The sequence below is a fragment of the Myotis brandtii genome, unplaced genomic scaffold (genome assembly GCF_000412655.1).
Source record: "Myotis brandtii unplaced genomic scaffold, ASM41265v1 scaffold668, whole genome shotgun sequence".
Taxonomy (NCBI): Eukaryota; Metazoa; Chordata; class Mammalia; order Chiroptera; family Vespertilionidae; genus Myotis; species Myotis brandtii.
The window spans coordinates 1,235,771-1,261,753 of NW_005370597.1; the positions used below are offsets into that span (position 1 = coordinate 1,235,771).

General features: G+C 39.5%; 1 protein-coding gene across 8 annotated transcripts in view; it reads left to right on the forward strand.

Annotated features, from left to right (window-relative positions):
* CTNNA1 (catenin (cadherin-associated protein), alpha 1, 102kDa) overlaps positions 1-25,983 on the forward strand; it is a 298,927-nt gene that overhangs the window by 142,365 nt on the left and 130,579 nt on the right. For 7 of the 8 annotated variants that reach the window (XM_014529051.1, XM_014529054.1, XM_005881025.2 and 4 more), the window contains exons 2-3: positions 14,957-15,063; positions 17,187-17,382. In XM_014529051.1, the coding sequence (XP_014384537.1) occupies positions 14,959-15,063; positions 17,187-17,382 (301 nt within the window). In that variant the 5' untranslated portion in view covers positions 14,957-14,958. Of the gene's footprint in view, positions 1-5,373; positions 5,388-14,956; positions 15,064-17,186; positions 17,383-25,983 lie in introns of those variants that run through there. The other variant, XM_014529056.1, reaches the window with a different exon arrangement.

Sequence of the window (25,983 nt, forward strand, 5' to 3'; positions counted from 1 at the left end):
AAAATATTTTGTAATGAATAATTTAATCTAATTTAATCTTAATGTTAAATAACTACTCTTATTCTTTAGTTGATAATTTGAAGGCTAGTTTTTTCCTGGATTGTTTTGACTATTCCATTTCATTATATTGAGCTGTGGATTTCCCTCATTTTCTTTTTCTGAGATTTTTTAATTATTAAATATTGTTATACATAAATAGATCATCAGTTATATTTTGAAAATGTTTTATTGCTATGGTTTATTTTGCTAGTATTTGACATTATGAGTTGAAGGTGTGAATTTGAAGCCTGGTTAATTATCAAGTTACATAATCCTGTACTGGTTTATTAACCAGGTTAGACTGTAGACTGTTCTTGAAAGTGAAAGTGCTATCATAACTCAGAAAATGCATTTATTGTGGACCATTGCTAGTGACATGAAGGATAGGAGTTTTTGTTAATAGTCCATTTGCCTTGTGCAGCTTCGAAACCTGCTTTCTTTCCAAGCAAAGATGCATTGTTACTATTCTTTCATGGTATATTGAATATTTCATAATGTTAAATATTTCAGTGTTAATCCAGACTCTTAATCATGGTTTGTGAAAAATGATAGTGCAGTGAATAAGGCAGAAGCTGAAAGGGTAAGTTATTACTGACAAGTCAGTATTCATGGAAATACTCTATTCCTGGGGAATCTCTAAATTGGCAAAGGTTTCTTATAATCATCTGTTATTTTCTTGCTTCCTTGGACCTGGGGTCATCGTGTTCTCAGAAAAGCTCTGGACTGACTTTGAAGTGTATCTTTAGAAACCTGTCATTTTGCAGAGAAGTGCTAAGTAAAATGTGAGCTTGATAGCTTGGGAGAAGGGGGGAAAAATCCAAAGAAGTGAAAGATGGCAACCCTTGAGAAAAATTTAAGCTTCTTTAGGGTCATTAAGACCAGTGAAAGATGTGATTTTTTTGGGTACCTTTATTGAGTCAGGGTCTAAGGCAGTATTTAGTTTGCTATATCTCAACTGTCATGGGAAGGGTTCAATGAAATATTATACCTTTACTAGTGACAAGGTGCATGGATTCATGCACATTGAAAGGAAATTAATTAGAAGGTGGCCGGCGGGGTGGGACTGGGCGAGATGGGCTGGACATGCCCTAGAGCCAACCTTCCACAGTCCTTCCCCAGCATCTGTGGAGTGAGTGGGGTCCCTCTGGCTGGTGTGGGTCCCTCGGCCTGGCCTGTGGGGATTAGGCCAAAACCTGCTCTCCTACATCCCCGAGAGGCCCCAGAGTGGGAGAGGGCACTCTGCAAAGTTGCTGTCGTACAGGGCGTGGAACGCAAACGCAAGTGTGCAGTAAACCAGATTCGGGGCTCACAGTGCCCCAGCAACAACATAACCCACGGCCAAAGGTGGAATCACGTGGCCCCACGAGGAATTGGGCTCCCTCCTCTCTGGTTTCAGGGTGTGTCACCTGAGAAGCCCGAGAACCGCTGCTGCCAAGTCACTGCAGCTCCTGCGTTGAGCGTCTGCCCCCTGGTGGTCAGTGTGCACCATAGCGACCGGTTGATTGGGTAGAGGGACACTTAGCATATTAGCCTTTTATATATATAGACTAGAGGCCCGGTGCACAAAAATTTGTGCACTCGGGGTGGGGAGGTTGGAGGGGGGTCCCCCAGCCCGGCCTGTGCCGTCTCGCAGTCTGGGACCCCTCGGGAGATAACGACCTGCTGGCTTAGGCCTGCTCCTGGGTGGCAGAGGGCAGGCCCAATCCCTAGGTGCAGCCCCTGGTCAGGCTCAGAGCAGGACCGATTGGGGAGTTGGGGCGCCGCCCCCTGTCATGCACAAAGCAGGGCGTATCGGGAGGTTGCGATGCCACCCCTAGTCACGCTCAGGGTAGGGCCGATTGGGGGGTTGGTTGGGCACTGCCCCCTGTCATGCACAGAGCAGGGCCAATCGGGGTTGGGGCTCCGTACCCTGTCACACACACAGCAGGGTCGATCAGGGGGTTGGGGAGCTCCCCCCTGTCACGCACAGAGCAGGGCCAATCAGGGGGTTGGGCACTGCCCCCTGTCATGCACAGAGCAGGGCCAATCGGGGTTGGGGCTCCGTACCCTGTCACACACACAGCAGGGTCGATCAGGGGGTTGGGGAGCTCCCCCCTGTCACGCACAGAGCAGGGCCGATCAGGGGGTTGGGGAGCTCCCCCCTGTCAAACACAGAGCCGCAGGGCAATCAGGGGATTGGGGAGCTCCCCCCTGTCAGGCACAGAGCAGGGCTGATCAGGGGGTTGGGGCGCCTTCCTGTTATGAACAGAGCAGGGCGGACAGGGAGGTTGTGGCCCCGCCCCCTGTCACACACAGAGCCGCAGGGCGATCAGGGAAAATGCCACAATGGTTAGGAACGCACTTGCTAGCTGCTTTAGCCTTCACTATGGTAACTGTAAGGTGGGGTTTGTTCCTTTTTTTTTTTTTTTTTTTTTTTTTTTTTTTGTTCCATTTTTGAGTGGTGGTGGTGGTGATATTCAGGATTTCTTAAGTAACTAGTATAAACAGTAAGAATACTAATAAGTAAGAATAGAATGTTCCAAAGTATTTTTAAATTAAGAAAGGTGAAATCCAAATCTCTTAACTACTTTGCTTATCTTTCAGCCTTATCCTCTGCCATCTCACTCATCATCTTTTTTTCACTCACATTTGTGGTTCTTGGAAGGTGTCAAAGTTCTCTAGTGTTGTTCCCCCTTTCCAGAACCTGAAACAGCTGCCCCCTAACTCCATCTGTACATTGGATCCTGAGTGAGGACTTGCTGGCCAGTTGGGAATTCTTTCCTGGGCACTCCTCTTGTGCACTGATGGAGCAATTTATAACTTCATACTTTCTGTTGTATTGTAACTATTTCCCTGTCTAGACTGTGAGCATTTTTCCCCAACTTAAAGAAAGAATCTTTAAATGTACAGAAAAGTTGAAAGAATAATACAATGAACACTTAATTTATCAATTCACGTAGATTAACCAATTATTAACATTTTCAAATTTGCACAATTCTCTATATAAACATTTTTTTCAGAGGCATTTGAAAGTAAACTGTAGATACCAGGGTACTTCACCCTTAAGTTCTTCAGTATGTAATGCCTAGGAATAACATTATTTAGTTCCTTTTAAAGAGTGGTCTAAGAACCAGTGTCAGCTTTCCTGGGACATTTGTGAGAAATGCAGACTCTTCCTACCCTAGACCTACTGAATCAGAATATGCCTTTTAACAAGATTCCCAGAAGTATTGCTCTCATGCATAGTCCATATTCATATAAATTCCACCAGTTGTCCCAGTGATGCCCTTTATAGTTGTTGCTGTTTTTTTAAATCCAGGAATCAGTAAAAGATCACATACTGCATTTAGTTGTCATGTTTCTTTAGTTTTGACTTTCAGCCTTTAAACCTCCCCTCCCCCAATACACTAACACTTTTGGAGAGTTTAGGCTAGTTTTATAGATGTCCTGTATTTGAATTTGTCTAATTGTTTCCACGTTTGGCAGGATACTACCTATGTGAAGATGACTCTTTCTCAGGGTATTGCAGTTGTTGGCAGGTTGTACCCCTGATGGTGATGCTAAGTTTAAACACTGCTTAAGTGGCATCTGCCAGATTTCTCCATTGTGAAGGCACCTGGTTCCTTTTGTACTTAATCATTAATTGCTGTGATGATCTGGTAGGGGTTTCTAATTAGTCTTTGTGTCCCTAGCACCTAGCAGGATCCTGGGACATGATAATTGGTCAGTTATTTATGAATTCATGAATGACAAAATAGGTTATCAAAGGTATATATTCTACAATACAATTCTTTCTTGTTTTCTCAGTCTGGTTAACTTCCTAGACTCTAGTCAAGTGCAGGCATCTTTTCTCCTGGCTCTCCAAGAAAACTATAGTCCTCTTCTTTCTGTGGGGTTCTCCTCAGCTATGTTAAAGTTTCTCTGCCTTGTAGTCCCATTCATTGTTCTACAACACAACCTCTCTTTCCTTTTGTCTCTCTTTTTCTTTTGTGCCTCCAGTCCAGATGCTGGTTTCATCTTTTTCTTTTCAGAACAGAAGCGTCCAGTTTCTTATGGAAACAGAGACCTCCTGTGTATCCATAATCAGTTGTCTGTTAGGAGAGTTTACTGTAGCTTTCTGTTAAACACTTCCATTGTTAATGGTCTAAATCAGTGGTTCCCAAACTTATTTGGCCTACCGCCCCCTTTCCAGAAAAAATATTACTCAGCGCCCCCTGGAAATTAATTTTTTTAAAATTTTAATAGCAATTAAACAGAAAGATATATGCCCCAAAATGCACCTGTGGCCATCACCGCCCCCCTGGATCGCTGCAGCGCCCACTTTGGGAATCACTGGTCTAAATCATATGGGGTGAAAGCTAAGTAAATAACATAGATACCCAGTTCTTAATGCAAATAGTCACTTCAGTAACTCTGGAGGGCCCCTCGCCCCACTTGATCTCTCACCTCTTCTTGTTCTGTGCTCTAGCCACATTGTTTTTTTTCCCTAAGTCCTAGGAGATGCTGCCTTGTCTGTTACTTCTGTCTGCAGTGCTCTTCCCCTTAGATACTCACTTGACTGCCTCTTCCTTGACTTTCAAATGTTATCAAGAAAGAAAGGCCCTTGAAGGACCCTACATAATTTCATTACCATTACCCTCTTAAAAATGTTTTTCCTAGCACTGATACCTGTCTTATTTATGCCATTACTACCTTGTATTTTTCATGGAGGCAGAGTTTGTAGCCTTGTTCTGTGCTATCTGGAATAGTGCCTCTATGGAGAAGGCACTCAGATATTTGATGATTGAATGGCTAAATGGTTGACAGTTTTTAAAGGTTTACATTTTGCCTTTTGCTTAGTGTTTTTGATAAATTTTGTGTCCCATTGCCTCAAGAAAATAAAGAATAAAATGAGAGTGATTAAATGTTTTATTATGATTAAATATAATTATGTTTAAAAATAATTATAATCATAATCTTTAAAAATAATAAAGATCTAGCCAAGTGTTGTTTTTCTCATAGATTTGTATAACTGGAAGGAGTGTGACAGCGTCTATGTGCCATATAAGTGCCTAATATAAAACGTGTTTGTATATGATGGGTTGACCATATATAAATGATGAATTCAGTCACTCTGCAGTAAATGGGAAACATTTTATTACTCTGATTATGTGTTATTTTTTAAAAAAAAACAATTTGTCTTTATTGTTTTAACTGAATTTATTGGGGTGACATTGGTTTGCAAAATCAAACAGATTTTTTTTTAAAATATATTTTATTGATTTTTTACAGAGAGGAAGGGAGAGAGAGAGTTAGAAACATCGATGAGAGAGAAACATTGATCAGCTGCCTCCTGCACATCTCCCACTGGGGATGTGCCCGCAACCCAGGTACATGCCCTTGACCGGAATCGAACCTGGGACCTTTCAGTCCGCAGGCCGATGCTCTATCCACTGAGCCAAACCGGTTTCGGCTATGCTTTTATTTTCTGCTTGCTTCTTCATTTCTCTGTCATAAAGATTGTTGGTCAAACTCCTTCATCTCTGCCCCTTTCTGAATTTATAGTTAACTTTTGCTTTATAGCCGGGATTGCTCTTTATAAAGTAATTAAGACTGAATGCAGTTTAACTTTTTATTTAATTCCACTAAGCATGATTTCTCCTGTAAAAACCTAAGGTTGTTGTAATTCATTAAGGTTGGCTAGCTTTAGTAGGTTTTGTAATAGATCTTGTGAAGGAGTGCTCTGTAAGTTAATTGGAAAACTTAGAAACTGCCAAGAGTTTGAAACTTATTTGTTTAGCTACTCTAAACAATATCATTAATTGTAGAGAAGCAGAAGATATGACTAAGATTAAGGCAGGAGCTTTGTCTTGGTAGGCTTGTAAATATTTTAAAATCAGGTTACATAAATTCAGTTAAACCAGTACTGTGTCTGTTTTGCATAAAACACCTTTATTTGCCAGCAACTTAAGGGATATAAAGAAACATAAGCATAGTTATCCTCCTTAAACTTAAAATCTAGCTAGGAAGACCACAGGCGAAACCTGGGGAAAATTACACTCAATAAAACAATATAGAGGCTATGGAGAGATAATATAAATGAAAGGAATACTAGAATTTCAGGACTGGAAGGGCTTAGAGCTTGGAATTCAACCCCTTTCATTTTATAGATGAGAAAACTGAGGACCCAGAGAGGTGAAGTGATTGCCCAAGATCAGATAATAAGTTAATGGCAAAGCTGGTACCAGAAGCCATGTTCTTTCCAGAGAACATATTCTCATTAGATTTTAAATACTCCACTACTTTTTGGAATCCTTTTAGGGTTGGGGTCACCAAAAGCATAACTTGGCTCTGTAGTTTAATAATGTTCAGTATCATTCTTGGCAGGGCCTTTGATTAAAGATGCCGTACAAGGCAGCCTACTTCCATGATGGTAATTGAAAGACTTGAAAACACACTGAATGGGTTTCCAGTTTTCAAGTGTCAGTATATTTCAAGTTTCTCGATGTTAGTGAATGATTGAGTCCTTTGCCTAACACCTTTAGTGGGAGTCTGCCTCTGTTGAATTTTTATGGGGAGGCTAGAGACTTCTCAGAGATATTAATTACTTAAGGGAATGTGGAATTCTGGAATGTAGAAATGGAAGGGATTTTAGGGGAGAATCTTGTTCAGTGGTTGCAAAGTATTGACAAACAGGGCAAACCTAGTTTTCAGACACGTTTGCTTGTCCCACACAATGGTAAAATTTTTTTGAACTAGTTGCTAATGTTAAAGTTGGAAGATTTCACATAAAAACCTGAATCTCTGGATCTCTTGAAAAATTGGACGACTTGCTAACCCTAGATCTACATCATAAAGATTGTTTAGAGCTGATGGGCAGCTGGGCAAGTTTTCCTGATTAATCAGTCCTGGCCCCTTCTAACAGTCTCCCCAGACTCAGATGTCATTAGCAATTCATTATTGTGCTTACACTTTGCCTTGGTTAGAGTTAAGAAGAAAGTGAAATTATTTTGTACCCTAAAGTATCAAAATTTGGAAAAGAGAAGACAAAGCAGGCTTTTTTAAAAAATGAGAACATTTTAAATTATCAACATCTGTACAAATCTTTTTGTTTTCTTTAATATATTTTTATTGGTTTCAGAGAGGAAGGGAGAGGGAGAGAGAGATGGGAATATCAGTGATGAGCGATAATCATTGATTGGTTGCCTCCTGCACGCCCCACACAGGGGATTGAGCCCGCAATCCAGGCATGTTCCCTGACCGGGAATCAAATCAGCGACTTCTTGGTGCATAAGGTTGATGCTTAACCACTGAGCCATGCTGGCCGGGCTGCCCAAATATTTTTTTTAATCTTCACTTGAGTATATTTTTTTCCATTGATTTCTGGGGAGAGTGGAAGGGAGGGAGGAGGGGGGGAAGAAAGAGAGAGAAACATTGATGTGAGAGAGACACATGGATTGATTGGTTGCCTTCCGCAAGCACCCGTACCAGGGCTCTGGAACTTGCTACCAAGTACTTGCCCTTGACTGGGAATCAAACCCATGACCCTCGGTTTACAGGCTGACGCTCTGACCACTGAGAAAAACCGGCCAGGGCTGTACAAATCTTAAGGGAGTCTTGTTCTTTAAGTATCAGAAGCCTCTTCCCCGATGGGGCTGGCCCATTCTTTGCATGCTCACCTTGGGCAGCTTCCTCCTTCTTTCCTCCTTCCAGGTATCTCCAAACAGCGTTTCTTCTGCTCCACAGCTTCCCTAAGCCTGAGACCCTATTTCTCAGACCAGAATGCTCATCTTGGTTCTCAGTATTTTAAAAAATAAGTTTATTGATTTTTAGAGAGGAGGGGGAGGGGGAGAGAGGAACATCTTGAGAGAAAAACATAGATCAGCTGCCTCCTGCATGCCCCCTACTGGAGATCGAGCCTGAAATCTGGGCATGTGCGCTAAACAGAACTGGCAACCTCTTGGTGCATGGGATGACTCTCAACCAACTGCACCACACTGGCGGGGGTTTGGTTCTCAGTTTTGCTTATGTAGGAAAAGGGCCTGAGCTTCAGTTCTAAAGCAATAGGAATGCGTGTGTACGCTGCTTGATTTGCTCGTTTTCAGAAGTTACAAAGTCCTCAGACCTAGGGCTTTGCCCCAAGCTGGGGTTTAGCTAACTGTCCTTCCCTGGGCTCCTGTTTTTGAAGAAGGCTTTTTATTTCAAGAAGAAGAAAAAAAAAATAGGAAGAGTTTATTTCTTTGGGAACGTGAATTGTTTGCTGTACTTGTTTAAGAATTAAAACAAATGTGACCACATGACTACTTCAGCTGGCTTCATTTATTTCTTGGCTCCCTCCTACAACCCTTGAGGAGTTTTCTGTTATATTTGTGTTAGTTGATGCAGTGACTGTGGAATGCTAGGATACAGGAGTGCAGAATCCATGGGATAAATCATTCTTTCTAAAATGTCTTATCTGTGACATTTGATGACATTTGCTTGAACTGTTATTAGCCCTTTAGCAATCTAGAGCACTCCATCTTCTAAAGTTTACTGATTTGGGCTCATCAGATTAGTGAAAAAATAACCTTTAAAAACCAAAGTATAGGCCTGACATATCAGTGTAGAGAGCATATTTGCCCACTTGTAATGAAACAAATTCCCTGGAAACTGGCATTCTGTATTACCAGATTAAACAAATCCAAAATCTAAATTCCTTTTGGCACTCCGTCTCCAATTATTCTAGAATTTTTTGATGCTTAGATAAGTCTTGGTGAAATATTAAATGATACCTGTGCTGATATTTTCAGCAATATCTAATGGGGTTCAGCTATTCATTGTCACTCAGGTATGCATTTATGGCTGATGATATACAAATTTTTTAAAAAATATATTTTTATTGATTTCAGAGAGGGAAGGAGGGGGAGAGATAGAGAGAGAGAGAGAGAGAGAGAGAGAGAAAGAAACATCAGTGATGAGAGAGAATCATCGATTGGCTGCCTCCCGCACACCCCCTACTGGGGATCCAGCCCGCAACCCAGGCATGTGCCCATGACCAGAATCAAACCTGGGACCCTTCAGTCTGCAGGCCAATGCTATATCCACTGAGCCAAACCAGCTAGGGCTATACAGATATTTTTATATTAAAGTTGTTAAGAGTGGGCTAGTCACAGACATGTGCTTTTCTATCTTGTCCTAGTCATCATTTTATAATCTTTTTTTCTGGTCATCATTTAAAAACAGATTTTAACATTAATTAAAATTAAATAAAATTTAAAAATCAATTCCTCAGCCACACTAGCCACATTTGAAGATATCTCTCTCTTCTCTTCCTCTGTTCTCCTTCTCCTTTTACTTTCTTTGCTTTTCCCTTCCTCTCTATTCCTCCTCCCTTCTTCTCTCCTCCTACCCCTTTCATTCTCTCCATCCCTTCTCCCTTCCTGTCCCATTTTTCCCATTTCCCTCCTTTTCCTTCCCCTCCCGTCCTTCCTCTCTCACTCCCTTCTCTCTTCATCTAACTCTCTGTCCTACTTTCCATTTCTCTCTGTATATATATTTATACTAGAGGCTCAGTGCATTAAATTTGTGCACTCGACAGGGGACGGGGGTGGTCACTCAGCCCGGCCTTTGCCCTCTTGCATTCTGGGATCCCTCAGGGGATGTCCTGGTTTCTGGCTGAGCGGTGCCCCCCTGGTGGTCAGTGCGCGTCGTAGTGACCGGTGGTTCCCCTGTTAGGTTGATTTGCATATTAGCCTTTTATTATATAGGATTTAATACATTATTTTTTTCTGCAATATATGAACATTGCAGACATCATGCCCATTATATGATACAAGGACATAACTACAATATAATGATGAAAAACTGAAAATTTAACATTGATATAATGCTATTATATAATTCATAATCCATTTTCAAATTTTATCAATTGTCTCAATATTTTTTTCTTCTAGTACAATTTGAGTCCAGAATTATAGCATTTAGTTATCATGTCTTTTTAGCCTCCTTTAATCTGGAAGAATTTTTCAATTTATCTTTGTTTTTCTTACCTTGACATCTTTGAAGACTACATGTTTTTTTGTTTGCTTAGTGGTTTTTTTCAGTTTTTATTTCAAGAAAAACGATTTTAAATATGATAATGTTACATGCAGTAAACACCAATTATTCAAGAAAAATGATCTTACATATAATAATATTAAATGCAATAAACTTTAATATTTCAAGAATAAAAGGATTTTAAATATGATAATGTTACCAAAACTGCACTAACATAGTATGATATCACAAAAGTTATAGGAAATATTAAAAATCTGCAAAAAACAGGATTACTTCTATTATATTCTAGAGTATTTTCCCCCCCCTGTGGCTCTATTTTGGCTCATCAATTTATGTTGTTCATTATATTCCACAAATGAGTGAGATCATATGATATTTATCTTTCTCTGACTTGCTTATTTCGCTTAGCATGATGCTTTTCAAGTCTATTTTGTTGGATATGAGTATTGCTACTTCAGCTTTTTTTTCTTTTCCATTTGCATGGAAAATATTTTTCATCCCTTCACTTTCATCCTGTGTGTGTCTTGTTTTGAGGTGGGTCTCTTGTAGACAGCATATAATTGGGTCATGTTTTTGTATTCATTCAGGTACCCTACACCTTTTGATTGGAGCATTTAACCCATTTATTTAGGGTTATTATTGAGAGGTACTTATTTATAGCCATTTTAATTCTGTATGGCTAGGTTTATCTCTGTTTCTTCTTCTGAGCAATCCCTTACAGCAGTCCCTTTAGTATTTTTTGTAATGCTGGCTTGGTGGTGATGAACTCCTTTAGCCTTTTTTTTTTTGTCTGGGAAGCTCTTTATTTGACAGTCTATTTTGAATAATAATCTTGTCCCAGATCCTTGCTTTCCATTACCTTGAGTACTTCATGCCATTCCCTTCTGGCCTGTAGAGTTTCTGATGAAAAATCAGGTGTCAGCCTTATGGGAACTCCTTTGTAGGTAACAGTTTTCTTTTCTCTTGCTGCCTTTAAGATTCTCTCTTTGTCTTTAATTTTAATTATGATGTGACTGGGTGTGGATCTGTTTGGGTTGTTCTTGTTTGGGGTTCTCTGTGCCTCCTGAACTTGTGTGACTTTTTCCTTTACCAGGTTAGGGAAGTTTTCTACCATTATTTCTTCAAATACCTTCTATATCCCTTTCTTCCTTTCTGCCTCTTCTGGCACACCTACTATTCTAATATTGTTATGTTTCACATTGTCCCACAGCTCTCTTAAGCTGTCCTCCTGTTTTTTAGTTGTTTTTTGTTTTCGGTTCTCTAATTGAGTAATATTTTCAACTCTATCTTCTAATTCACTGATTTGATCCTCAGCTTCCCCTAATCCTGTGGTCGGCAAACTGCGGCTCTTGAACCACATGTGGCTCTTTGGCCCCTTGAGTGTGGCTCTTCCTAAACCTTAGGAGTACCCTAATTAAGTTAATAACAGTGTACCTACTATATAGTTTAAGTTTAAAAAATTTGGCTCTCAAAAGAAATTTCAATTGTTGTACTGTTGATATTTGGCTCTGTTGACTAATGACCACTGCCCTAATCTGCTGTGTATTTCTCCCAATGTGTTATGTCATTCTTTATCTCACATGGTTCTTTTTTCATATTACTATATATTTTTTCATGCTGTTGAGCATCTTTACCATCATTACTCTGAACTCTGTTTCAGATAATTTTTTTTTTATCTCTGCTTCATTTATCTCTTCTTCTGGAGAATTCATTAGTTCTTTCATTTGGGGGTTGTTTCTTTGTTTCCTCATTTTGTTGTCTGTCTGGGTTTGTGACTCAGTTTTAGGTAAATCCTCTACACCTCTCAATCTCTAGTGCAGGACAGTGTTAAAGGCAGTTTCTGACTAATTGGATCAGACAAAGACTCAAAGCCTCCAGAGACCACCTCTGTCTAGAGCATTGTTTCTCAACCTTCCTAATGCTGGGACCCTTTAATACAGTTCCTCATGTTGTGGTGACCCCCAACCATAAAACTATTTTCGTTGCTACTTCGTAACTGTAATTTTGCTACTGTTATGAATCGTAATGTAAATATCTGATATGCAGGATGTATTTAGGTGACCCCTGTGAAAGGGTCGTTCGACTCCCAAAGGGGTCGCAACCCACAGGTTGAGAACCGCTGGCTTAGAGACTAATAGGATTCCTACTTGAATTGCTCCCAGGTAATTGTCCTCTGGTGTGATGAGAGTTTTTTCAACAGGGTGGGGCAGTTGCTCCTGCCTGGAGGCTAATTGTTACTTTAATCTCTTAAGTGGCCTCAGGGCAAGGTGTTTTCCAATAGGGTGTGTCTTCCCCCTAGGCAAGGCAGGTGTCTATGTGGAAAAGGTGTCTTCCTCTGTGTGAGGGAATGACTCAGCCCAGGAAACTTGTGGTGCTTGCCTTCTGAGCTCTGTCCCCTGAGTCCCCAGTTCTGGGTTCTGTTCTCACAGCTCCAGTCCACTTCACCCTCCCTCTGCCAGAGCACAGGGTGGGTTGATCCACAGAAAATTTTTGTGCATTGGCTCTTTAAGAGGGTAAGAGGGTGCCCGAACTTTCAGCTGCCACTCCCTGGCAGACAGCACCCCACTGCTTTTCACAGCCAGATGATATGTGGTACCCTCCTCAGTTTGGTGCTCTCTGCTGGGAGGCTCAGCTTCAGGATTAGATCCCAGAGTTCTCAGTGGCACAGCTGAGATATCTTTCCGGGACTTCAGCTGCTGTCTGGGTGCTCGGCCAGCCCTTTTGTGCCTCCACCCCTCCTACCAGTCTCCATGTGGTCTCCACCTTCAGTCCTTGGGTATCAGGGTTCTCTCCTGTGGGTTTTCCATTGATTATTCAGGAAGCCTTTCCATATATATATATATATTTTTTTTTTCTTGCCTTCAGGAAAGATCAAATCAGGGATGTGCCCAGAACCAAGGTACATGCCTTTGGCCGGAATCGAACCTGGGACTTTTCAGTCCGCAGGCCGACGCTCTATCCACTGAGCTAAACCAGTTAGGGCAGCCTTTCCATATTTCAGTTGTAATTCCAGCTGTTCCTGGGAGCATCATCCTACTCTGCCACCATTTTAATCCTGCTTTGTGGATTTTAGTTCAAGAAACAATGACAGGAACTTAACAGGAACTGTAGGCTTGAAAAGGATCTATCCTTCAAGAAAATGCTTACCGCTAATCCAGGGATCTGGGGCCTTTTCTCTGGAAAGGGCTGCGTGTTACATATTTGGCTGCACAGGCCTCGGTCGCCGCCATAGGCCTTCTTGTAGCGCAGCCTTAGGTGGATCTTGAAGACTACATTTTTGAAGTTATTTTATAGCATGTCCCTCACTGTGAGTTTGATGTTTCCTCATGACGAAATTGAAGTTATATTATTTTGGTAGATAGTACCACAGAAAGTTATGTATCCTTTCTCAGAGTGCATCATATCAGGAGGTACATGATGTCAATTTGTACCATTATTAGGGATGTTAATTTTGACCACTTGATTAAGGTGGTCTGCCAGGTTTCTCTAAAGTTATATTTTACCCCCTTTGAAATCAGTAGTCTCTTCGGAGTTACCATGAGACGTTGTAAATATTCAGTTTTTCAGTAAACTTTCACCCAATCAGTTTAGCATTCTTTAATAATTCATGCCTGAATTCAGTTATTATGATGGTTCCTGAATTGGTTGTGATTTATTCAGTGATCTGTTTGAAATTTAGGTAGTTTCCAATAATGTGTGGTTGTGAACATCATTTGCTATGTAGGTTTTTAACATGCACCTTAATATTACATTTAGAGTAAAATTCTAGAAGTGAATTTTTGGGTCATAAGAATGCATCCTTTTATGGTTTTTAAGTTCTATCAACAGTGTGTTGTCTGGAAAGTTTATATTAGTGATTACCTCAACTACATACCTCTCCTATCTTTTTAAAAATTTAATTTTTAAGGCATTACTTTTAGAAGCAAACACTAACTGCTTGGTATTTTTGTTGAAGTCTTTGCTCTAGTCTTAACGCCTCTGTCTAATGGAAGTTTATCTTAATACTGATACAGTGATATTTGACTAAGTGTGACTTGGAATTTCTCCTGGCTATGAGTGAAAATAGTTGCAGGTGCAGAGGGCAGAAGACCTTTTTAAACCTTATGTTTTAATATAGAGTAAGACAAGATGTTCTCTAGGGCCCTAGCCAGTTTGGCTCAGTGGATAGAGCATCAGCCTGTGGACTGAAGGGTCCCAGGTTCGATTCTGGCCAAGGGCACATGCCTGGGTTGCGGGCTCGATCCCCAGTAGGGTATGCAGGAGGCAGCCAATCAATGATTCTCTTATCATTGATGTTTCTATCTCTCTCTCCCTCTTCCTTTCTCTCTGAAATCAATAAAGAAATATATTTTTAAAAAAAAAGATGTTCTCTAGGAATCCATCAAAAAATGAAGTGAGGCGTATCATTTAGATAATAATGTACTATAGCCCTGGCCAATGTGGCTAAATTGGTTGAACATTGTCCCCTACACCAGAAGGTAGTGGGCTCGATTCCCAGTCTGGGCACATGCCCAGGTTTTGGGTTTGATCCCTGTTTGGGGAGCATGCAGGAGGCAACTGATTAATGTTTTTCAAAATGAGAATCCTTTTGTATTAGGGTTCATTCACTTTAGCTTTTCATCCTGCTTCTAAGTTGGCATGGAAATACTGAAAGAAATGCTTTGGTGCCAGAGAAGCCCAAAGGGAAAAGCTCTATATGTTTGGGAATACCTTCTTATGGTACCCCTAATGTTTGTAAACTCGAAATCTTAAGAGGTTGTAAGAGTTATTGGGACCTCATGTATAGGCTTGTAAGAATTTTTTCCATCTTGTAGCTTTCCTTGATATAAAATATGATATAAAAGTCCTTATGTAGAAGATTTGTTACATATTTCATGTTTGTGTTTGATGTTTGTCTGACATTGACTTTTTGTTTCTCTTTTAGAAATGACTGCAGTTCACACAGGCAACATAAACTTCAAATGGGACCCCAAAAGTCTAGAGATCAGGACTCTGGCAGTTGAAAGACTGTTGGAGCCTCTTGTTACACAGGTAAGCATCTGAAATCAAATTCATACATAGTTATTGTAACATGGTTCCATAGCAGTAACAAACATAGAACAAAGTTATTTAGTTCAAAGGTTTAATTTGAGTGTTTGAGTTTAGGTTGATGGTGCTTGTTACAAATACAAATATCATAGTGGGATGGCATTTCATTAACTGTTAGCAACTAGATATGCACTTTTAGTGTTCTGGCACAGTTTACTAGTGTGAGTGAGAGAGAGAGGTAGATAGTCAAAATGTAGTGGCATGTGCTATCTTTTTAAAAAAGTCTGTTTCAACTGATAAATATAAACTAGTATTATATGTATATATACATGTACATGTGCACATATATAATTTTTAATATATGTTGGAGTGTGTGGTCAGACTCAGGTATATTTACTTTCTTGGAGCCCATCTACTATAACTCTTAGTAAATCTTTTGTGTGACAGATTACTCTAATAACAAATCTTCAGTCATCTTCATCCTATAGATTATCTAGTATTATATGTATTTACTAGTGGCCCGGTGCACGAATTCGCACATTAAAAGGGAATTAATTAGAGGAAATATATTTTTTTAAAATATTTTTATTGATTTCAGAGAGGAAGGGAGAAAGGGGAAAGAGAGATAGAAACATCCATGATGAAAGAGAATCATGGCTCGGCTGCCTCCTGCATGCCCCCTACTGGGGATCGAGCCCGCAACTTGGCATGTGCCTTTGACCGGAATCGAACCTGGGACCCTTCAGTCCACAGGCCGATGCTCTATCCACTGAGCCAAACCGGCTAGGGCTAGAGGAAATATTTTAATATTGCTACTTGCCCTTTCTCTATAATACAAGTGTCAGAGATGAAAGAAAATTAGTAAAATGTATATGAAAATCTTCCTCCTGTCAAGAGTCTGGGGCACGCCACAGGACCCAGAGTCAAGTCCCTACCCACCCGCGTGCACCTTGAAATCATGCGAGACTCAGACCTGGCCAGCCCCCACCACCATTGGACGAGATCCAGCCCCGGCCAGCCCCTCCCCCATCAAGCCCCGTCAGGTGGGGGGGTGCAGCCTCAGGGCACCTGTCAAGCCCCGCTGGGCGGGGGGCATAGCCTCAGGTCCCCCGACCTGGCGCCGGGCGGGGAGCGCACCCTCAGGTCCCCCGGCCCAGCCCCGAGGCGGGGTTGCAGCCTCAGGTCCCCCGCCCCGGCCCGGTGCCACGCAGCCTCAGGTCCCTGCTGATCGCTTGTTACGGCTCATTATGGGAACCCTGCCTCCGCTGTGGGCGCAGCCATCTTATGTTACAGGAACCCTGCCTCCACTGTGGGCGCAGCCATTTTGTGATGGCGCGATGGAGTGAGGGTCAATTTGCATATTACCGCTTTATTATATAGGATATAGGATAGGATGATGGTTACTGTTCTTGGACTCAAAACACCATTGTGATAGGCTACTTTGGGCAGTTGTTCCTTTCTTTCTTAAGGGTCTTCACTAATTGCTGATATTTGTGTGAAAAAACTGTAAAAAGATTTCAGAAGTAAGTTATCTTAAAACATTTTACACAGGTTGAAAATGGGAAAGATGTGATCTTCAGTTAAAACTGAATTTAGTGTTGACCTCTTTCTGGAACTCTTAAAAAAAAATTGAATTTGTTGGGGTGACATTGATTAATATGATTATACATACAAGTTTCAGGTATACAATTCTATAATATATCATCTGTATATTATATTGTGTGTTCACCACCCTAAATTAAGTTTCTTTTCATCACCATTTATCCCCCCTTACCCTATTCTACTCCTCCTGACCCCCTGCAACTTCTTAATGAAAGAGTAGAGATATCGAACTTGTTTCTAATCAGTTTTTAATTTATAAGATAATGAAAAATCTAATATTCATATTTGAGGAATTAAGATATTATATTTCTTATACATAAGGGCTAAATTATTTGAGAAACTAAATAGAGTATCATTACTGTATGTTTTAAACATGGAGAGAGTTGTATGTTATTTGTTAGTGCTTGATGGAATGTCATAAATGTGATGTTATGAATAATTTATTTTTGCTATTTTAAAAGATGTTAGTCTGTTATTTTCATTTTAACTGACTGTAGTTTAATTTTTAAAAATGAAACTTTTAGGTTACGACTTTGGTAAACACTAACAGTAAGGGGCCCTCTAATAAGAAGAGAGGTCGTTCTAAGAAGGCCCATGTTTTGGCTGCATCTGTTGAACAAGCAACTGAGAATTTCTTGGACAAAGGGGATAAAATTGCAAAGGAGAGTCAGTTTCTCAAGGAGGAGCTTGTGGCTGCTGTAGAAGATGTTCGAAAACAAGGTAGGTTAATATTGCTTTTTATATATAGAGGGGCAATCCTTTTTAGAAAATTAATTCTGGAAGGTGACTTTTTGTGGTCAATATTTTCATTTTTATGTTTGCCAGTTGCTCTAATTAATCATATTCAGTTATTGGAGATATATTAAGTTGTGCTGGCTTAAATTTTAATCAGGAGAGATAGTAACAAAAGAAAAATTTTTTTGGAGAATTTGAATTCACTTCTCATGGGTGTTCCAAGTAAAAGTTGAGTCTTAGAAATGTTGTCAATTTGATAGAAAATAAATGGGGCAGAAGTTTACATGTCATCCTATGCAGTATCTCTTTTTAGTTCATGCTGAAGACACAGGGGTGATAAAATATAAAAATGTCCAGCAATTCTGGAAATTGTGCCGGGCCAGCACAGCCAAAGGTTCGGTGAGCCTGAGGAGGGTTTGGAGAAGGATGTAGAAAAGACAAAGACAATAAGCTGGGTGTAGGTGGATCTCCTGTGCCTGGCTAAGGCCACAGAGAGAGATCCAGACGGCAAGCTGAGCCTTTAGTATATAGCCAGAGGTAAACAAGGTAGTGGTCAACAGAGTTACAATGTTCTTGTGAGTTTCACTTGTTTTGGCAGCACTTGCTGCACCTCCCACAGCCATTAGCTACCCAGATAGGATCTAGGGAGCATCATAAGGTCAAGCCTAATTATGCTAAGAGGGCTGTGCCCTCTAAGCTGGGACTTGTTTGTGGCTTTGCCAGCAGGTCGGTCCAAGGCTTAACCCTCTAGCGGCGCCCTACGGTTTTGTGTTAAATTTGTGTTCCAGCAGGGGACTTCAGCAAAGACCTAGCTTCCTGTAGGGCTGTTGGATATCAACTAAGGTGGACTGAATCCCTACACCATGCAAGTGCTTTACTGGGCTTTGTGAGCACCTCAGTGGATCTCTGGTGGCTGACAGCAATGTGCATGCATTGTCCATTGGAGTCTTAATGTCAAATTCATACCTGTGTCAGTACCCCAAAAGAGACAATGCATTAAATGGGCGATGCTATCTTTAGTTGTTCTGAATTTGTGAACTAAATATTTTTCTCAGTTTTTAGGCTGAAGATAAGTGTTCTCATACTGCAAATGACGAGATTATTTAAATTCCATAATACTAGCTAATTGGATGTATTAGTTTCCCAGGGCTGCAATCCTATATAATAAAAGAGTAGTATTCAAATTGTCCCCTCCATCGGGAGGTCATCTGGGAATTCGACCAGGGGGCGGGGCCGGCTGGGGGAAGGGAAGGAGGCCCCGGCCGGCAGCTGGCAGCTGCTAGGGACCAGCTGCACTGGGCCTTTAGTCTATATAATAAAAGCCTAAGCAACCGTTATGGCCGAACGACCAGAACAACCTGTTGCTATGATGCGCACTGACCACCAGGGGGCAGATGCTCAACGCAGGAACTGCCTCTTGGTGGTCAGTGTGCTCCCTCAGGGAGAGTTCGCTCAGCCAGAAGCTGGGCTCACAGCTGGTGAGCGCAGTGGTGGTGGCGGGAACCTCTCCTGCCTCCGCAACAGCGCTAAGGAGCAGTGAGCCAAGCGGTAAGGAGCAGTGAGCAGGTGGGTGGTAAGGAGCAAGGGGTCCTGGACTGCGAGAGGGCGCAGGCCGGGCTGAGGGACCCGCCCCCCCTACATCCCCCCAGTGCACACATTTCATGCACCGGGCCTTTAGTAACATATAAGTTACTATAAACTTAGTGGCATAGAACAACAGAAATTTATTCTCTTACATATCTGTTGGCCAGATATATGAAATCAACGTGTCAGGGTTGACTATTTCTTGGGGGCTCAGAGGAAGAATCTTCCCATTCTTCTTCCTAGCTTCTGGTGGTTTTGCAGAGGTAGGATTAACTTGGAGTTGAAAATCAAGACATGATTGCATGTGTCTGTAATGGTTTTAACGGTGGGACCAGATTTATGGTAGTCTTGGAAAAGGTGGTAGAATTCTGTTGAACAGAGCAAGGATTGTAGCTAAAGCCAGTGACTTTTACTGCCTTCCAGGCCATTTGGCTTGATTTTTCTTCCATGACTGCCATACCACTAATCACAACCTGTTACCTCTCATGTATGTACTGTTATTTACATGGTAGACAACATGAAAACATCTGGATAATTCACTGCAGCCTCTTCTCCAATATTGAAAAAAACATTTAATAGTGACACCTACATACACCTTCTCTCCAAATGGCTAGAAGGTGAAAGTAAATTCCTCATCCAATAAATAGAAAGCAAATACTTTAATGTTTGGCTTGTAGTTTCCCCCCTTTCATGTCTATTTATGTTTAGGCACTATTTGTCTTAAGATTTTTTTGAAAGTATTCTTTTCAAGTTTTGGTTTTCAGATCATTATTTCATTTTAGGTAAACTTTGATTATAGTGAAAGTGCATTGTTTTTGAGTAGAAGTAGGACTTCAAATCCCTGAAAACAATCAATGTTATTCAATACTAAGTCTCAATCGTTATAAGAACCTTTTTTTTTTCCCTGTAGAAAGTGTCTTGTCATTTTTAGAGCAAGAAAGCATTATTTATTGGTCTACTAAAACAGTAGAGTTAAAACTATTGAGTTTGGTAGCATCTGTGTTATTTTAACAGCTATAGTTGATTGATGGGCATACTTTTTAATGGTCTTATTGCACAGATTATTTCTTAGCTTTTTAAATCTTGTAAGCACAGAATTTCCCAGTCAGTTAAAACTGATGGTCTCTTAGAACATTGTCATAAAGAAGGGATAGGCAATGAGGGTTTTTAATTGATACTAATTAAGAGACATTCTTTTATATATTTCAGTAATTGTGTAGTGAACTTGAAGACAAAGATGCCATCTTCCTTGGTACAGCTTCAATGATTATAGGGAAAAAAAAGGCACACATATGGAGAGGTGTGTGTGTATGTACGTACATATATAAGTATGTGTGTATGTATATGTTTTTGGATACATATATATATATATATACACACATATATATATGTATATACACATACATACATATACTTATTATGAATCTTGGCAAGGCAATTTTAAGGAAAATGATAAATTTTATCCTTGACAAAAGGATGGATATTGAGCACAAGCTGTCAAGCTCTTGAGGCATAATTTTCTCCCTGGCAACTGACTAGAATCAGATTGAGGGAGGTGAAAATTGGTAGCCTGTCCAGTGCAGATGTTGATAGCTTCAGACTGATATATTCACATCTAATATAGGCAGCCTGGAAGATAGATGTTAAGAGGCAGATGTGATCAGGACAAAGCAGCTGTCAGTGATTGTTTGAGAGGTAGACAGGAGACAGAGTAGAGTCTGGGTTTGCTAAGTTTATGGTGTAAAGACTTGAAATATAGCTTTGAGGAGCTTTGTGTGGGTGTGTGAGAGAGATTGCATTTTAATTTGTCTGGTCTTGTTAGTGTGGTTTTAATCAGGTTGGCGCTATGAGCTTGATCTTATATATGGGCTCTTGAATATTTCACAGGAGAAAAATGACAAGTATTCCTATCTAGAATGTTGAGTATGGGTTTCAAAAAATGTTAATAATGCTCTGGAAGAGCAATATCAGAGAAACATTTAACATTTTGAAAAAGCTTAAAGTTAAGTTAATTAGGATTTCAGATTAGTGTAATCACAAGAAATTAAACCTAACAAGAAAGAAGCTGGTTTTTCTCATACTCTTCTTGCTTTTGAGTCTGGCTTCTCATTTGTTATCCTGCCTTTTCCCCTTGCCATCTTGGTAGATTTTTCATCCTGTTTTCTCCTCTTACTTTTGTGGATACCTCTTCATGTGATCCCCTAATGGCTGGGTCTGTTGTTAAGAAGTGCTCCCACTCCAGTTCCTACCCTTCATATGTTCCTGAAGACTGTGATTAATTTAACACTTGTTCATTATTGACCCCCCATTCCTCCACTCTCACAATTTAATCCATTTTCTTTTGCTCTTCATTTAACCTGAGCAGGAAAAGCTAAATATAAATTCCAAAAAATCATTAGCTGGTTGCCATTCAGGTGTTTTATGTCTTAAAGTTGTCTGTCTGACTTAAACTGTAAGTCTCTAGAGTGGAGGCTGTATTTTCTTTGACTTGGGATGTGTCAAGGATGCTGTCTGTTTCTGGATCACTACCCTTGTGTGAGCATATGCTGCTCTGCAGAGACTCAGATTCTGGTGTAGCTGGCTTGAAAGTGAGGAAAGGAAAATGAACTTATTAAATTTTAATGTTTGCTGTGATTTTGAAATTGCTCCTCTTTTTTTTTTTTTTATCTTGTAAAACAAAAATAACACTAACCAGGATAATAATACTACAGCAAATAATATTATTGCCTGGTAACCAATGTACCTGAGGAAGTTATCTCAGGTATTACAGTTTTGACTTTGGCATGACTTCAATCATGATGTTGCAGTAACGTGGTGTCTAGTAGTTAATTTCTTAAGAAAGTGATTCCCAAGTTGAAATGCATGTTATGCATTTATTTGAATGTGTAATCAGGACGTAAGTGCCCCTCTTTGGAGTGTTTCTGAATAACAGTAGGGCATGCTTGAATTAGTAGGAGAACATGAATATGTGTGGTACTCTATTTTAATGTTTTTGATAAAATCAATCTATTCTGTTGACTGTTAAAAATCGGAATTTCTAAGCTCTGTTCCTTACTGCCATGGGATGGGGAAGGATGTAAGTTAAGAGTTTTTCTGGTTATGTTTTGAACAGATTCTGATGGGCTTTTAAATATTTATTTCCTGGGTTGATTTTTCAAAAGATACACATTGACACCCCAGTCAAGTTCACTTAAAGCTTCTTTCAGGAATTCTTTGAATTGTCACTTTATCTATAATTATGGAGGTATCAGGGGTCTGTGATTTTTGCCAAATATCACCCATTGATGAACGGAAAGGCAAAGGTGGGAAGGATTAAATGTTTTATTCAGATTCATCATCATATCATAGGGCATGCGGGTTATGCCAGATAAATATCACCATTTGGCTCCTTCCCATAGGACTATGAAATTTGGTATCCTTTGCAATTATATTGCCAGTTTATCTTAATTGACAAGTGTGGAAAATGTCTTATTACCAGACCATGGAAAATGAATTTTAAAAATTGGGGAAGAGGGGAAGGAAAGGGAGTGGGACAGCTTGGGAAATGGGTATTAATTCTTGATTATCTTGGAGTAGCAAATAATTTTGTGAAGCCTTGGCCCTGTCAGTTTATTATCTTCTAAAGTAAAAGTTGGTGGAATGATAAAAATAGTTGTGTCATTTTCTGATGAGATCCTAAATTTAATCAAATGTATTTAAGAGAATTTGGTGTAAAGTAGTTTAATGAGTGGAGATATAGCACTAAAAAAGTAACTTTCAAGAATTAGGAATCCCATGATAGTGGAGTTTTAGATATTCAAAATCCAGCGCTGAATGGTTTTTATTTTCTGTTTTGTAAAAAGATGCCAAGCCATTAAATATGGGAGTTGGGGGTGGTGTTATAACAGACTTACCTGTGATGTTGCTTGCTGGCTTGCTCTTTTTTTTTTTCCCTTTCCTCTGGCTATTTCCTGGGTGGGTAGAATTTGAAACATTTTTTTTTAAACAAAAGTAATTTTCTGCAGTATACATGCTTTTAATAGTAAGAGCAAAAAGAAGAAAATAAAAATCAGCTATAATTTTTGTTACCCAGAGGTGAAACCAATGTTTAACATTTTGGTCTAAACTCTTCCAGTTTGTTTTTTATGAATGTATTCATGTGGATAGAAATATGTTTTGCTTCATTTTGTCATTTTTTTTCACTCAGTGGATCCTGAACATCTTTTAATATTAATATTCCTACAGTGTAATTTTTAAATATATATACTTTTTAAGAAAAATGATCTTAAATATAATAATATTGCATGCAATAAACATTAATATTTCAAGAAAAAAGGATTTTAAGTATATTATTATTGCCACAATTGTACTAAAATAGTATGATATCACAAAGTTATAGGAAATATTAAAAATCTGCAAGTAACAGGATTACTTCTATTACATTCATATGTGTATATACACACATACCTGGAATGGGTGGATTATGTACTTTACAGAAGATAAGCCATGTTCCTCTGCTGGGCTGACAAAATTCTTTTGGCAATTGCTAACAAAAATATATATATTCCCTTCCTTCCCCCCCTCTGGCTCTCTACAATGTAATTTTTAATGACTGAATAATATCCTCTACAGAGTAATATGACTTAAGGAGTCTATTTTGAACCAGAAAAACCAAAGACTTCTCTAATGTTATGGTCAGAGTTTTATTCACTTTTCAAATATTTAAAAGGAGTGTGGTAAATAGGACAGTTTTTATTATATATTATTTTTATTTATTTTGAATATTTTTATTTATTTCAGAGAGGAAGGGAGAGGGAGAGAGAGATAGAAGCATCAGCGATGAGAGAGAATCCTTGATTGGCTGCCTCATACATGCCCCACACTGGGGAATGAGACTGCAACCCCCGGCATTTGCCCTGACTGGGAATCGAATCGTGATTTCCTGGTTCATAGGTCGACACTCAATCATTGAACTACACTGGCTGAGCAGGACAGTTTTTATTTTAAAGACTGAAGGCTGGGGAGAAATTAACTGGGGAACTTATGTGCATGCATGTATGTATATATGCATAGCCTGTGGTAAAAGCTGATAGTGTAGTGAAGGCCTGGGAGGGGCAGGTGAAGGGTGGGAGGGGGTCAATGGAAAAAACAAAGGGGATATCTGTAATACTTTCAACAATAAAGATAAAAAAAGTGACTTCGGTAAAAAATACCAGACTGAGGGCTGTAATTGATAACAAGTGTAGTATGAGATATTTGTCTGAGGAGAAAAAAACTTTTTTTAAAAAAAAATATATTTTTTACAGAGAGGAAGGGAGAGGGATAGAGAGTTAGGAACATCGATGAGAGAGAAACATTGATCAGCTGCCTCCTGCACACCCTCTACTGGGGATGTGCTTGCAACCAAGGTACATGCCCTTGACCGGAATCGAACCTGGGACCCTTCAGTCCACAGGCCGACGCTCTATCCACTGAGCAAACCAGCCAGGGCAGAAAAAAACTTTTAAAATCATTTTAAGGTAAAGAGACAAAAGAAACTTGAGCAAGGGCATCTGGGAAATCTGTGGGAGAAGAGGAATTAGAATTCCACTTAATGGCCATGAAATTGCTTCTGAAATGAATAAATAATTTGAACATGTTGATGGTAAATGTCTTTTAACTCTTCTGGAAGCTTCTGTCATTTCCACACAAGGCTGTTTTTTGCTGCTTCTCAAAAGCACATTCAGGTGGATGTCTAAAAACATCTTTGTTGGATTTGGCAATTGATAACAAACAGTATGCTCTCATAAAATGTTTTATTTAAGAAATGTCTATTTAAAGTCTCTGTAACAGTTGAACTTCTACAGCAACTAAACAAAATATAATGACATGTGATTGGGCTGCATATGCCTCCTCCCCCTTATTTTACCATCTATATTTTAGATAAGCGTTCAAGACAGATGATTCACAAAGCGTTCATATTTCATAATGTATGCTAATTTTACTTTTTCTTTTTGCAGTGACACTAATTGCCATGAGTTTTTTATACCGTAGAAAAAATATTTTTATATAGACATTTTGAGTGATTTAGGTTATTCCTTTCTAGGAAACCCTGAGTTTTATGTGTCATAGACATGAATTAAAGATATTTTACATTTTTTGATCATTTAAAAACTTTTCTTTAGTGTGTGTGTGTGTGTGTGTGTAATAGAAAATTTAAGGAAAGCACACGAACATAAACAGCAGGAAATAATTACCCTCAGGTTATGTCACCTCATGATATACTACCTCTATTAATATTGTCGTGTTTATTGGTGTGGTCTTCCTCATCCCATCTTTATAACATAAACACATTGTGTTCTCCAATCTCATTGTGCAGTATAAATTGTCCCATATCTGCTATTTAAGGTGCAAATAAAATTTTTTCCTTTAATAAAGATACCTGGAATGGATGGATTATGTACTTTTACAGAAGATAAGCCAGGTTCCTCTGCTGGGTGGACAATATTCTTATATATTTTTTGGACCTCAAGGTAGAAATGAACATATTAGAAGTATCCTTAGTATTATTTTGCTCTATCTATTGGATCTCCTTGGAGGACTTTTGAAGGCTGTAGAGCTATTTACATAGGACCCTCCCTATGGCATTGTGGTTGGGAGCTGTTCTTGAAGTATGACGTGAACTCTTTTGTTTGTGGAGTTGTAAATGGGATAGGTGAGGCAGATGACAAGTTGCTAAAAACAGGAAGGAACCTCAGGTTGGCTTAATTCCTTAAAAAAAAAATGAAAAGATGGAAAAGTTAATGCCCAGCAAGTAGAACTACTGTAAGTCAAGCTTTTTTTTTTTTAATCTTTATTGTTCAGATTATTACAGTTGTTCCTCCCCCCCCCCCCCCCGCCATAGTTTCCCTCACACTCCCTTCCCCTGATTCTGTTCTATTCACCAGTTTATTCTGTTCGTCAGATTTTTTATTCATTTGATTTTTAGATTCACTTGTTGATAGATATGTATTTGTTGTCACTTTGTTCATAATTTTTATCTTT